The following is a 15,817-nucleotide window of genomic DNA, read 5'->3' as shown; positions in this document are numbered from 1 at the left end:
GCCTTTTCAACAGAGCTAAAATGATTGCTTCTAAGTAAGTTTTTAAACAGTTTTATACTGGATTTTTATATCAGTATCTGTGCATCTTATTCTTTATAGTAGTGTCTATTACATGCAGTTATATGAAAGTGTATACTGTCCCTTTAAGGAAATTCTTTGACATGATCTGGGAAAAGTCTATTATAGATAAAATAAGCAAGTATGATAAGGAGATTATAGTATCACATTTATAGACATAGTGTGTCCAGTATACAAAGGAGTGATTTTAGAGAAGTGGACAAGTTTAAATATACCTAATCAGGAGATTTACTGCAAAGAGTAAAGAGGATTTACAAAACTATGTATCAGCAGTCACTTTTTCACAAGTGGGGAGGGACTGCACCACATCAGGTCAGACTGCCAGTAACTCAGCAGGGGAAAAAACAAAACAAAAAAAACACACACCACAGGTAATTAGTATCAGACCTTGTTTAGTTTTATTAGGCCCAACTACAGAGCTGGGTAAACAAACATGCCTTTCTGATTAAATAGGAGGAAACATTTACATTCGTAGACAATTAAGCTGTAGAAAATGAAAAAAAAAAATCCAGGCAGACTGTACAGAATCATTAACTTCCAGCAGAGGAGATTGATCTAGTAGTCAGGTCCTTCTTTCTTCAGATTCTTGTAGTCAATAGTTTCATTATAAAACTGAAAAAAAAAAAAGTTAAATTTATATTTTGGCACTGCCTTATGGAGCATTGTCCCTTTAGCCATTATCATTTAATTTAAGACTGGGATTTTTCTCCCTTTGAGTGTTAAATATCCCATTTTACTTTTTTTAGTAGCTCCTTGTGCCTTTTTTGGTATTTGAAATAGCTTTTTTCCCCTGTGGTATCCCCACCCATTCTGAAACTGCAAATACTTATGTAAACAGATAGAATACTCGATGGGAAGGGGGAGAAGTAATCAATTTTTTTTTTTTTAATTAACTATTAGTCTTCAGTAAAGACTGATAAGGAAGCATTTGTGTGTATAGAAAGTGTTAAGATCATTTCCCTGCAAGCTCAGTCTTTTTAATGACTATAGGTCTCAAAGAGCAAAACCAGATTCCAGCTTAAATTTCTCACATTTTATACTTTGCTGCTGTTATAACACATCGCTGGAAACAAAGTGACAATGTACTGTAAATAGTTATCCCCATAGGAAATATATACATAGTGTTTTAGCAATAAATCAGATACTGTACTAAAATGTTAATTTTCCATTGTTTGCTATCATTTTTTATTATGCCGTTTATAGAGATAAGACAAGGAAGATTGTGTTGAGAAGCTATGAGGTCTGCAGCGCCTAAAAGTTCAGTCCATTTGATTAGGTTGTAGTTTCGACAATATTCCCCCCTGTTGAATCTGAGCATGTTAAGGGACAGTTCTTATATAATCTCTAAACTATAGACTGTACACCTCCGTACAGCGATACAGTGAAAGTCCATGTGTGCCATATAAACATTGTTCGATCTTTGAGTTATTTATGATGCAGCAATTGGCTAAAACGCAAGTTTGTAAATAGTACTGAGATAAGGTGCAGTCTACAGAGCTTTAGATACAAGGTAATAAAAAAATAATAAAAAAGTAAATAGTATATTAAAGGGATAGGAAAGTCAAAATTAAAAAAAAAACGTTTCCATGACTCAGATAGAGTATGTCTTTAAGAAAAAAAATGTTTCCAATTTTCTTCTGTTAATTTTAGATTTATTAGAACCAAAACAATTTTTGGGGTTTCCTGTACCTTTAATACAGTGTTATTAAAAACTGGGGAAAGGGTAATAAAGTCTTTATAAATAAATTTAGGTAGACTGTCCCTTTAAGCTTTACAAAAAAAGCTTTCCTATTGTGAGGAGAAAACTAGAATCTGGGGTAACATTTTTAGGTTCTCTGGATTTGTTGAACCCTGCTTTAGACAAATGCTGGCTGCAACTTAGGTGTCAAGAAACTTATCCAGGCCTTTGATAATTTGCTTGTACACTAACAATGCCCTAAGCTTACCCTCACCCCCATATTGGGCTGGTAACCTTTGTATTGCAAAAATATAAAGACCAACAGAATGTTTACACACCAATTTGTAAACGTATTAACTAAGAAACAGATGTACACATATATTTAAATACCTTACCTTGTATTGGTAGTTAGGACCATTCTTGTTCCAGGGGTCAGGGTTATTCTTCTTATCCCAGCTTAAAAAGAAACAATGCAGTCAGTAATACCAAGGCATATACAGATGCCAGAGTTAAATGTAATAAGCCTGTCCATTTAAAGGGACAGTACTTTAAAAATGTCCTTATTGTGTCAGACTTGTTATACCAGCAGCATAACTACACAACATTTCCAGAATTTGTCCCTTATTTAAAAGCACACACAGTATTAGGATAAGGGTTTTGGGGTTTCTAGCCCAGTGTAGAGATAAATATAGATTAGAGCTGCAACAACTAATCCATAATTGATTATGAAAATAGTAGTCAACGCATCTCATAAGAGATTAGTTGGTTTGCACACAGCACCAGCTGCTTCACTCCAATGAGCTCCTGCACATGGTATTGTGTTTTATGGTTATGTCCTTAGCCTAAAGGAAGTCTACAGACATTTACTTTATGGACAAAATTTTTTTTTTTTTTTTAAGTTTTACAAATACTCCTGGCTTATGTGCAACCCAGAAATAGCAGTCATTTGGATTGTTTATATTAAATCCGGTGATTTGGGACTATGCTTTGCATGATAGTGCACAGCTTGTTATTTACACCTAGCCCTAGATTGAAGGGAGTTATTTTAATTGATTTGCACTATTATCTGTGTGCACAATTAGCGGATTGCTTGCTATTGCTGATTTTAGGTACTGTATAGATAAATATGCAAGGGTATGTATGTATACACAGGATATAAAAAGTCTACACACCCTTTAAAAATGTCAGGTTTGTGATGTAAAAGAGACAAATCATTTCAGAACTTTTTCCACCTTTAATGTGACCTATAAACTAACTGTACAACTCAATTGAAAAACAAACTGAAATCTTTTAGGTAAAGGGAAATAAAAAAACTAATATAATTGCATAAATGTGAACACCCTTTTATAACTGGGGATGTAGCCGTGTTCAGAATTAAGCAATCACATTCAAAATCATGTTAAATAGGAGTCAGTACACACCTGTCATTTAAAGTGCCTCTGATTAACCCCAAATAAAGTTCAGCTGTTCTAGTAGGTCTTTCCTGACATTTTGTTAGTCGCATCCTACAGCAAAAGCCATGGTCCGCAGAGAGCTTCTAAAGCATCAGAGGGATCTCTCATTGTTAAAAGTAACAGTCAGTAGAAGGGTACAAAAGAATTTCCAAGGCATTAGATATACCATGGAACAGTGAAGACTGTTATCAAGTGAAGAAAATATGGTGCAACAGTGACATTACCAAGAACTGGATGTCCCTCCATATTTGACGAAAAGACAAGAAGAAAACTGGTCTGGGAGGCTGCCAAGAGGCCTACAGCAACATTAAATGAGCTGCAGGAATATCTGGCAAGTACTGGCTGTGTGGTACATGTGACAATCACCTGTATTCTTCATATGTCTGGGCTATGGGGTAGAGTGGCAAGGCGGAAGACTTCTTACACACACAAAAAAAAAAAAATCCAAACCCGGCTAAATATTGCAAAAACACATCTGAAGTCTCCCAAAAGCATGTTGCAAAAGGTGTTCTGGTCTGATAAAACCAAAGTTGAACTTTTTGGCCATAATTCCAAGATATGTTTGGCGCAAAAACACTGAATATCACCATACCCACAGTGAAGCATGGTGGTGTCTGCATTATGCTTTGGGGCTGTTTTTCTTCAGCTGGAACTGGGGCTTTAGTCAAGGTAGAGGGAATAATGAACAGTTCAAAATACCAGACGATGTTGGCACAAAAACCTTCAGGCTTCTGCTAGAAAGTTGAACATGAAGAGGAACTTCATCTTTCAGCATGACAACGACCCAAAGCATACATCCAAATCAACAAAGGAATGGCTTCACCAGAAGAAGTTTTGGGATGGCCCAGCCAGAGCACAGACCTGAATCCAATTTATAATCTGTGGGGTGATCTGAAGAGGGCTGTGCACAGGAGATACCCTCACATTCTGACAGATTTAGAGTGTTTTTGCAAAGAAGAGTGGGCAAATCTTGCCAAGTCAAGATGTGCCATGCTGAAACTCAAACCCAAAAAGACTGAGTGCTGTATTAAAAACAGAATTTATGCTTACCTGATAAATTACTCTCTCTTGCGGTGTATCCAGTCCACGGATTCATCCTTACTTGTGGGATATTCTCATTCCCTACAGGAAGTGGCAAAGAGCACATATCCATATAGCTCCCCCTCTAGCTCCACCCCCCAGTCATTCAACCAAAGGTTAGGAGAAAAGGAGAAACCATAGGATGCAGTGGTGACTAGTTTAAACAAAAAAATTTAACCTGACTTAATTGCCAGGGCGGGCAGTGGACTGGATACACCGCAAGAGAAAGTAATTTATCAGGTAAGCATAAATTCTGTTTTCTCTTGCAAGGTGTATCGAGTCCACGGATTCATCCTTACTTGTGGGATACCAATACCAAAGCTTTAGGACACGGATGAAGGGAGGGAACAAGACAGGTACCCTAAACGGAAGGCACCACTGCTTGCAAAACCTGTCTCCCAAAAATAGCCTCCGAAGAAGCAAAAGTATGCAGTGAAGACCAAGTCGCTGCCTTACAAATCTGTTCAACTGAAGCCTCAGTCTTGAAAGCCCATGTGGAAGCCACAGCTCTGTTAGAATGAGCGGTAATTTGTTCAGGAGGCTGCTGGCCAGCAGTCTCATAAGCCAATCTGATGATGCTTTTCAGCCAGAAGGAAAGAGGTAGCAGTCGCTTTCTGACCTCTCCTCTTACCAGAATAGACAAACAAGGATGATGTTTGTCTGAAATCTTTAGTTGCTTGTAAATAGAATTTTAAAGCACGAAACACGTCAAGATTGTGTAATAGCCGTTCCTTCTTTGAAGATGGATTAGGACACAGAGGGAACAATGATTTCCTGGTTAATATTCTTATTAGAAACCACTTTAGGAAGGAAACCAGGTTTGGTACGCAAAACTACCTTATCTGCATGGAACACTTTGCAGGGTGAATTACACTGCAAAGCAGACAATTCTGAAACTCTTCGAGCAGAAGATATAGCAACCAAAAACAAAACTTTCCAAGATAATAACTTAATATCTATGGAATGTAGAGGTTCAAACTGAACCCCTTGAAGAACTGAAAGAACTAAATTTAGACTCCATGGAGGAGCCACAGGTTTATAGACAGGCTTGATTCTGACTAAAGCTTGAATGTCTGGTACCTCTGCCAGACGCTTGTGTAAAAGGATAGACAGAGCAGATATCTGTCCCTTTAATGAACTAGCTGACAAACCTTTCTCCAATCCTTCTTGGAGAAAAGACAATATCCTGGGAATCCTAATCTTACTCCACGAGTAACCCTTGGATTCACACCAACAAAGATACTTCCGCCATATCTTATGGTAAATTTTCCTGGTGACAGGCTTTCTAGCCTGGATCAGGGTATCTATAACTGATTCAGAGAACCCACGCTTTGATAGAATTAAGTGTTCAAACTCCAAGCAGTCAGCCGCAGAGAAACTTTGGATGCTTGAATGGACCCTGTATTAGAAGATCCTGCCTCGTTGGCAGTGTCCATGGAAAGACAGATGACATGTCCACTAGGTCTGCATACCAAGTCCTGCGTGGCCACGCAGGCGCTATCAGAATTACTGAAGCCTTCTCCTGTTTGATTCTGGCGACCAGACGAGGGAGAAGAGGAAACAGTGGAAAGACATAAGCCAGATTGAAGGACCAAGGCGCTGTTAGAGCATCTGGACCCGGATCCGTAGAGAGGGAGTTTGGAGATCTGACGGGACGCCATCAGATCCAATTCTGGAATGCCCCATAGCTGGGTCAGCTGAGCAAAAACCTCCAGGTGGAGTTCCCACTCCCCCGGGGTGAAAAGTGACTCAGAAAATCCGCCTCCCAGTTGTCTACTCCTGGGATGTGAATTGCTGATAGATGGCAGGAGTGATCCTCCGCCCACCTGATTATTTTGGTTACTTCCTTCATCGCTAGGGAACTCTTTGTTCCCCCCTGATGATTGATGTACGCTACAGTCGTGATGTTTTCCGACTGAAATCTGATGAATTTGGCCACAACTAGTTGAGGCCATGCCTGAAGCGCATTGAATATCGCTCTGTTCCAAAATGTTTATCGGGAGAAGAGACTCTTCCCGAGACCATAAGCCTTGAGCTTTCAGGGAGTCCCAGACCGCACCCCAGCCTAACAGACTGGCGTCGGTCGTTACAATGATCCACTCTGGTCTGCGGAAGCATATTCCCTGAGACAACCACCAGAGAAGAGAATCTCTGGTTCCCTGGTCCAGGTGTATTTGAGGAGACAAATCTGCATAATCCCCATTCCACTGTTTGAGCATGCACAGTTGCAGTGGTCTGAGATGTATTCAAGCAGAAGGGACTACGTCCATTGCCGCTACCATTAATCCGATTACCTCCATGCACTGAGCTACAGATGGCCGAGGAATGGAATGAAGAACTCGGCAAGTAGTAAAGCTTTACTTTTCTGACCTCCGTCAGAAATATTTTCATTTCTACCGAGTCTATTAGTGTTCCCAGGAAGGGAACCCTTGTGAGCGGGGACAGAGGACTCTTTTCGATGTTCACCTTCCACCCGTGAGACCTTAGAAAGGCCAGTACAATCTCCGTGTGAGCCTTGGCTCTGGGAAAGGACGACACCTGTATTAAGATGTCGTCCAGATAAGGTGCTACTGCAATGCCCCGTGGTCTTAGTACCGCCAGAAGGGACCCTAGCACCCTTGTGAAAATTCTGGGAGCAGTGGCCAAACCGAAAGGAAGAGCCACAAACTGGTAATGCTTGTCCAGAAAAGCGAACCTTAGGAACTGGTGATCTTTGTGGATAGGAATATGTAGGTACGCATCCTTTAGATCCACGGTAGTCATATATTGACCTTCCTGGATCATTGGTAAGATTGTTCAAATGGTCTCCATCTTGAATGATGGAACTGAGGAATTTGTTTAGAATTTTTAAATCCAGGATCGGTCTGAAAGTTCCTTCCTTTTTGGGAACCACAAATAGGTTTGAGTAAAAGCCCAGTCCTTGCTCTGCAATAGGAACTGGATAAATCACTCCCATCGTGAGTAGATCTACACAGCGTAAGAACGCCACTTTCTTTATCTGGTCTGTAGACAGACGAGAAATGTGGAACCTTCCCCTTGGAGGGGAGTCCTTGAATTCTAGAAGATATCCCTGAGTAACAATCTCTAATGCCCAGTGATCGTGAACATCTCTTGCCCAAGCCTGAGCGCAGACAGTCTGCCCCCTACCAGATCCGGTCCCGGATCGGGGGCTACCCCTTCATGCTGTCTTAGTAGCAGCTGCAGGCTTCTTGGCCTGTTTACCCTTGTTCCAGCCCTGCAAAGGCTTCCAGGTTGCCTTGGGCTGTGAAGCGTTACCCTCTTGCTTTGCAGCTGTAAAGGTTGAAACAGGACCGCTCCGAAAGGAACGAAAATTAGCTTTGTTTTTAGCCTTGAAGGGCCTATCCTGCGGGAGAGCATGGCCCTTTCCTCCGGTGATATCTGAAATAATCTTTCAACTCAGGCCCGAAAAGGGTCTTTCCCTTGAAAGGGATATTTAGTAATTTTGATGACACTTGAGCCAGAGTGCTCTGCGCGCCACAATGGCGAAACCTGAATTTTTTGCCGCTAACTTAGCTAATTGCAAAGCGGCATCTGTGATAAAAGAATTAGCCAGTTTTAGAGCATTAATTCTATCCATGACTTCGTCATATGAGGTCTCCCTCTGGAGAGACTCCTCCAGCGCCTCAAATCAGAAAGCCGCTGCAGTAGTTACAGGAATAATGCAGGCAATAGGTTGGAGAAGGAAACTCTGTTGAACAAATACTTTTAGTAAACCTTCTAACTTTTTATCCATAGGATCTTTGAAGGCACAACTGTCTTCGATTGGAATGGTTGTGCGCTTGGCCAGTGTAGAAACTGCCCCCTCTACCTTAGGGACCGTCTGCCACGAGTCCCGCCTGGGGTCAGTTATGGGGAACATTTTCTTAAAGATAGAGGGGGAACAAAAACACCTGGTCTCTCCCACTCCCTAGAAATATCCGACACCCTCTTAGGGATCGGAAAAGCATCAGTGTATACAGGGACTTCTAGGTATTTGTCCATCTTACACAATTTCTCTGGAACCACCATAGGGTCACAATCATCCAGAGTGGATAAAACCTCCCTAAGCACTACGCGGAGGTGTTCCAAATTAAATTTAAACGCTAGTGAATCTGATTCTGCCTTCTGAGAAACCTTTCCCGAGTCAGAAATTTCTCCCTCAGACATCAAATCCCTCGCCCCTACTTCAGAGTGTTGTGAGGGTACATCAGATAAACCTCCCAAAGCTTCCGACTGCTCATAATCTGTTCTTAAAACAGAGCTATCGCGCTTTGTAGGAAAAACTGGCAGTTTGGATAGAAAGGCCGCAAGGGAATTATCCATGACTGTCGCTAGTTGTTGCAATGTAATAGGTGCCAATGCACTAGGTATCGCTTGAGCGGGCGTAACTGGTGATGACAGATGGGGAGAGGAAGGCGGACTATCCTCATTACCTTTCGTCATAGAATCATCTAGGGCTACATTTTTAAGTGACACAATATGATCTTTAAAGTGTAGAGACACATTAGAGCACTTGGGACACATTTTGAGAGGGGGTTCCACCATGGCTACTGAACACATAGAGCAAGGCTTTTCCTTAGTGTCAGACATGTTTAACAGATTAGTATTATATGCAAGCAGGCTTGGAAAACACTTTAATCAAGTAAAAAAAAATCACAATTAGAAAACGGTACTGTGCCTTTAAGCAATAAAAAGCGCACACAATTTTACAAATGAGTGAAAAATGTACCAATCCTTTTGAAATTTTCACAGTATGTGCATAATGCTTAGATATGATTGCACAACAAGTTTCAGCCCAATTAACCCCTTAATGCCCAAACCGGAGCAGTCTAAAGCCCACAACCGGTTAACAAACTACAGCACCTTGCCACAGCAGCCTGCTGTGGCCCTACCTGCCCTTAGGGATTAGATTTGGGGAAAACAGCTTCCTTGAAGTCCTCAAACAGTCTCTGGACCCTCCATGTGAAGCAGCATGAACTGTCTGTTAAAAATGAACTGCGCAACTGAGGCTCAAAATTAGGCCCCCTCCCACTCCAGAGTTGTGAGGCCTTCAAAATCCCATATTAGGTGACTAAAATTATGCCATGTGGAAAAAAACCCAGTAATAAACACACCAAAAGTGTTTAAAAGTGTCTACAACGAGTATTTGTTAAATTAAATAATAGATTGCCCTGCAACAGTGTCCACCAGCCTATAGAGCCCTGTTAAGTAAGCCTTCAATTCTATACTGAGTCTCAGAACATGGCTTACCCTTCCCACATGGGGATTCTTGTCAGTCTTCTAGCATTATCTGAGTCTTGACTAGAAAAAAAAAAAAAAAAAAAATAGATGACTGAACATACCTTAATGCAGTTAAGCCTGCAAACTGTTCCCCCCAACTGAAGTTTTCTGGTACTCAGTCCTGTGTGCGAACAGCAGTGGATTTTAGTTACAACATGCTAAAATAGTTTTCCTCTCAGCAGAATTAGTCATCACTTTTCTGCCAGAGAGTAAATAGTACAAACCGGTACCATTTAAAAATAAACTTGATTTAAGATATAAAACTACAAATCTAACACCACATTCACTTAACCCTCCCGTGGAGAGACCCTACTGCTAGAGCCGGCAAAGAGAATGACTGGGGGGTGGAGCTAGAGGGGGAGCTATATGGACAGCTCTGCTGTGTGCTCTTTGCCACTTCCTGTAGGGAATGAGAATGTCACAAGTAATGATGAATCCGTGGACTGGATACACCTTGCAAGAGAAATCAAAAAGGTGTTTCAATAAAGTATTAGTTAAAGGGTGTTCACTTATGCAACCATATTATTTTATGGTATTTTTATTTCCCTTTACCTAAAAGATTTCAGTTTGGTTTTAAATTCAGTTGTACAGTTTATAGGTCATATTAAAGGTGGAAAAAGTTCTGAAATGATTTATCTTTGTCTCATTTTTTTACATCACAGAAACATGACATTTTAACAAGGGTGTGTAGATAGATGATAGACATACACACAAGATATTTTTAGGTTAGAATGAAGTCCAGGCTTACTTTGTTAAGAGGCCACTTGCATTTGTGGAGCTAGCAAAGATAAATAATCCCACCTTGGTGAAATTGGTAAAACCCTACTTATGCATCTCAACACCAACTAAGAGTCTTCTCTGCTGCAAGCAAAACCGCTTCGATTTTATTTTAAATATTAGGAAAAAACATTTTAATTTGATTCCGATTAATCGAAAAAATAATCGGCCGATTAATCGATTATAAAAATAATCGTAAGTTGCAGCCCTAATAGATATACACAAATAGATTAAAGCGCAACACTTTGAGAAAAAAAAAAAAAGTGAAACAGACAAACTAAAGTTGGGTTCTAGGATGGTGTATGTCACAACCAATCCTCTTAAATTTAATTGTTTTAGGTCCAACACAAATTTAAAGACAAATTAGGGCCAGGGGGTCAAGGGGTGTGAGGTGAATAGTAGTGCTTTCAACGAGAGTAGGGTTAACATGCTTCAAACATTCAGCACAGGCACTCCTATTCACTCAAAGGCGTCCTGTCTGCAAGCTTCATGGGGGTTACCCAGCCAGCCGATTCCTGACAAGTCCCTATCTAATATTCACAGCATTTCACACAGGGCTTCAACACAATTATACTAGCATGGAACAGGGTCCTAATACCCTGACAAAGTGACGTTCTATAGTGATGAAATGAGTCGGTGGGGCTAAGGGGCAACATGTGTCTGAATAAGTGTGGTGTATACATGGAGGCTATGAGTTTGTAACTTTAGATTAATGGATACATGACTATGTTTCATGCTGAATAACTAGTTTAATTATGTTGAAGCCCTGTGTGAAGTGCTGTAAATATAAGAGATAGGGATAGTCAGAAATCAGCTGGCTGGGTAACCCCCACGAAGCTAGCAGGCAGGACGCCTTTGAGCGCATAGGAGTGCCTGTGCTTAAAGGGACATTAAACACTAAATACACGTTAGATAGAATGATGCATTCAAAGAAAATATTAGTCCATGACTAACATGTAGATGTATTTTTTAAAGTTTCATTAGTTGTTTAAAAAGTGACAAAATAAGTAAAAGTTTTAGTGTCTATAAAACACTGGAAGCTGCCATGTTGTAACTTGTGTTCTCTGCTGTGGCCAATTAGGGATCGTTATAAATAGGTCACTAGAGTGTGCAGCCAACGGTTGTGCTGGATTTAACAGTGTTCTGTGCTTCCATTTCTAACTGGAACTGAAAAGCTCACAATTTCAGAATGGAATTGCAGGCAAAGAGGACAAAATAAATAATGAAAATATATTGCAGAGTTGTTTTATTATATACAATTTATCATTATTACCATCTCAAAGTGTTTAATGTCCCTTTAATGTTTGTGTTAAACCTACTCTTGTTGAAAGCATTACTATTCACCCCCCCCCCCCAGCCACCTGGCCCTATTCTTAATCTGTTTTTAACTTGTGTTATGCCTGAAAAAAATGAAATTAAAGTTGATTGGTTGTGACATACACCATCGTACAACCCAACTTTAGTTTACTGTTGTGTCTGTTTCACATCATTTTTTCAATATAAAGTGTTACATTTTAATCTACTATTTGCTTATTTAACAAAAAAATAAGACTATACAAATTCATTCCCTCGTTTTGTTACACATTGATTATTGCAATTTATTTCTAACAAGTCTTCTAAAACACTGCCTCTCCTCCCTCCAATCTGCTTCAGCTAGACTCATCCACCTAAGTCCCCAAACTAAATCAGCTGCTCTGCCAGTGTCTACACTGGCTCTCTATACACTCAAGAAAACAATTTAAAGCATTAACCCTAACTTACAAACCACTCAACAGTCCAGCTCCCAACTATATTTCCTCTCATCTCCAAATATTCCCCATCCATCCTCTTCGATCAACCTCTGACCTACATCTCTCCACTCCTGTTATCTACATCCAACTCCCACCTCCAAGACTTCACGTGCTGCTCCTGTCCTCTGGAACTCTACCCCGCTTTAACCTTGTATAGCTTCAGACGCTCCTTGAAAACATACCTATTCAGAGGCTTACCATCTCTCCACCTCTCATCCTAACCAAAATTATTGAACTGCCTGAGTCACTGCTGCAACTACAATACATGTGACAAGCTACCCCAAACCTTATGTGTCTGCACCCTTAACCTGTAGGCTGAGCTCTCCGGAGCCCCCCGTACTAGATTGGTTTAGTATGTTATGTATTTTTATCACAAATCCTTGTCATTGTATACCCAACACTTCGGAATCTTGCAGTGCTCTACAAATAAATAATTGTAGTACAGGTAATGGAAAGTGCTTATTTTGTTTGTGTCAATTCAAATAGTTGACTTTGTTCATTGAAACCACCACCACCTCAAATAAAAATGTTTATAAACCAATTACCAAAATACTGTCTCTGTATAGACTGAGATATGCTTTTTTTTGCAGGCTCAGTCCATTTCAAGGCCAGGTTCTCATGAGCAAAAGCAGCCATTTTAAACACATGATTAAATCTAAAGCATGTATAACAAGTTATTATGAACCATTTAAGAATAGTTACAGTACACTATGCTTTAACACAAGATCTGTCCAACCATCTTTTCTTTATTACTCACCTCACTTCAGGACTGAACAGAGCCACTCGCATAGCATATACGATTGATCCAGCACCACCCAATCCAACAAACACAAACAAAGGGATTAACTAGAGAAAAAAAAATTAAAACCTATTAATTCTGTTATATGAAACAAGTTTCAATAACCTACCCTAGTGTACATTCCCAGATGTTGTGTTTGAACCACTAGACAAACTTTGTTGCAGCCATCTGACAGTTTTATAGACATTACCATCCCTCCTTTAGGTTCAGCACTGTTCTGAAGTTGCACAACATAGAAATGAGCAGGTGCATTAATACAAATAAAATAAACTGTGTACTGAATGGTGATAAACCAATGTGACCTTTACTCAAAGGACTAGTCACAACACCAATGCAGTAAACTGTCAGCTTCTAACAGAAAATGATGGGCATAAACAGTGATATCTAGTAACTGGATAGGCAGAAGGTTGGAAAGGAGCGTGTGTGGATATATAGTATACACACTATACGATACAACCAACTTTATTCTTCTAGCTACTTCCTCAACCACACGTGAGAGCTGTAAATAACTCGCAGAACAAGACATGAGATACGTGCAGAGCTGAGCAGACTGGGGTTATGTGGGCGGTGACAGAGGTCAGTTAGAAGACAAAGGATACGTTGAAGACTAAGGAAATCCGTGCTAAAGCTTTTGGCGAAACACACACACAGCGCATATATATATATATATATATATATATATATATATATATATATATATATACACACACAAATACACATACAAACACGCCAGCTTTCACGTCAGTGTTGCGATAGGAGACCGTATTCACAATCTCTATAAATACGTAATTAACAGACCGACATCTTGAGGGTCGTTAAAAAAACCCCAATATAATATAAGGGACCGCTAACCTATGACGCACAAGGGAAGAGCTGTTGAGGAGCAGGCAGGATACTCACACTGGGGTGCTTCTTAGCGTGGGTGAGCATTGTACGCAGCATGGTGACGACGCAAGCTTTCCCTCAGATTCCTACACTTGAAGAAGACAATGTCACAAGAGAACGAACCCGAAAGTCCTTACATACGTCACGGGGGCCTAGAAGGGCAGACTTAGGAGTTGCCTGATTGTGGTATTGGTAGGGCTACGCCTGCAGATAGATGTAGCTGTCCTGTAAAGTGCCTGAGTGCGATTTGCTAACGACAGCAATAGGATAGGAGGAGCCAGAGGGCCTTTTGTGCCACTGCCAGTGCTTCCTTGTCATGTGCTTGGTAATAATAGCTGTAGCTCTGACTGTGAGTGCTGTCTAGATATCATATTTGCTGTTTCACTCAACTGACTTTTGTAACATTTTAATGTTAGTGTCTGGTGAGACGAATGCGCATGCGTTATTGTAAAACAGTATTTTCTGCTAAGCTGTTTTGTGCTGAAAAACGTGTGTATGTATCATCGTATTCTTGCATACTGTGACTTTTTTTTAAAGAAATTATGTTTACTAAACAGAAATACCATAACTAAAATGCCCATTATGTCAAAAAATGTAATTTTATAACTTATATGTCGGTTTGCCAGCTTTCCTCCACAAAAATACTAGATAATCTGTCTATTTATTTATAAAATATTTCACCAGAAAGGATACATTGAGATTTCTCTCGTTTTCAAGTATGTCCTGGGTCTGTAACTGGCACAATGGTAGTTTGTGTCACACACTGCCCTCTAAAAGCCCTACCTTAGCCCTCACTCTTGAGCCATGATGTATATTTTTCACAACTGAGCAGTAATTTTATCTCTTTGCCGCCAGCAACATACAAATGAATCATTTTACATCTTTAACTGCCAGTAACATATGTAAACTGAAGTTATTTGACCCTCTTGACTGCCCTCACTTCTTTCTGCTTCATATTTTTTAATGCATTTAGGCACATAATGTCTTTTATATTTAGCTAAGACTCAGGGACTTTAAAAAACTTTTACTGGGCAGCTTGCTAAAATACTGGTCTGTCCAGTATAGTTAAACAACAGCACGTAATTGGGGGTTGTCTGCTGTCCTACATTAAAAATACTGGAATGCCCTTTAGACCTGTGACTTGGAAAGAGTAGTAGGTGGGGGTCACACAATGACCCTTCCCAGAAAACTCTGCCATATATAATTTCACAACTGAATAGTGATTTTAGTTCTTTCTCAACTCAGTAAGTCTGTCACTGTCAGTATCACACAGCAGGGATTTGCCCCCACCCCCTTGACTGCAAGTAGCACCCAGAGCACTGGTTTTACACTAATAAAGTATATATATATATTAAAAAGCAGCAGATATTTTACCCCAGTATCTACACTAGCACAGACAAAGTCCCAATTATTACTGTCTGTAACAAAGACAAATAGTGAAGTGACAGCAGATAACTTTTATTACCAAGTTACAGAGACAAACAGAACGGCAACGTTTCGGGATACTATCCCTTATTCATGCCATGCCGCACAAACAAACAATGTTAACTTATATACCTACTTACCACTAGGTGGCGCTACAATTCATTTTATCTATTAACACATTCATTGCCTATATAACAATATAGAATCAAATGTTCTCATAGTTTTACAGCACATTAAGTACATAAGTCATTCATAATACAATAATCAGGCTACATATTCTGACTAATAGAAGAATTACCATAACATATCTAATCACAGCAAGGACATATCTTTAATATAGCTTTATCATCCAGACTTGGGGCTACAAAAATACAGCTAAGTCCCAATCTTTATTTAGGCCTTTTGGCTCAAGGGACCCTAATTTATAGATCCAAAAGGATTCTCTCTGTTTAAGACGGAGTTCCCTGTCACCCCCTCTACGTGCTACTTCAATGTGGTCAATAATTTGAAATTTAAGTTGGCTAATCGAATGACCAACTTTCAGAAAATGATTGGCTAATGGGGCTTTTAA

At 39.9% G+C, this 15,817-nt stretch overlaps 1 protein-coding gene across 1 annotated transcript; it reads right to left on the bottom strand.

Annotated features, from left to right (window-relative positions):
• Window positions 1-453: 453 nt before the first annotated feature.
• NDUFA4 (NDUFA4 mitochondrial complex associated) lies at window positions 454-13,992 on the bottom strand. The gene is made up of 4 exons (XM_053691259.1): window positions 13,837-13,992; window positions 12,895-12,983; window positions 2,152-2,212; window positions 454-690 (listed from the first exon to the last, which is right to left on the bottom strand). The coding sequence occupies exons 1-4, from the start codon at window positions 13,876-13,878 to the stop codon at window positions 634-636; spliced, it is 249 nt and encodes an 82-aa protein (XP_053547234.1). The 5' UTR covers window positions 13,879-13,992; the 3' UTR covers window positions 454-633.
• Between the last annotated feature and the right edge of the window lie 1,825 nt (window positions 13,993-15,817).

This window comes from Bombina bombina, chromosome 8 (genome assembly GCF_027579735.1).
Source record: "Bombina bombina isolate aBomBom1 chromosome 8, aBomBom1.pri, whole genome shotgun sequence".
Lineage (NCBI taxonomy): Eukaryota > Metazoa > Chordata > Amphibia > Anura > Bombinatoridae > Bombina > Bombina bombina.
Note: the sequence above shows the minus strand (reverse complement) of the source record. Positions and strands in the feature narration are given on the sequence as shown.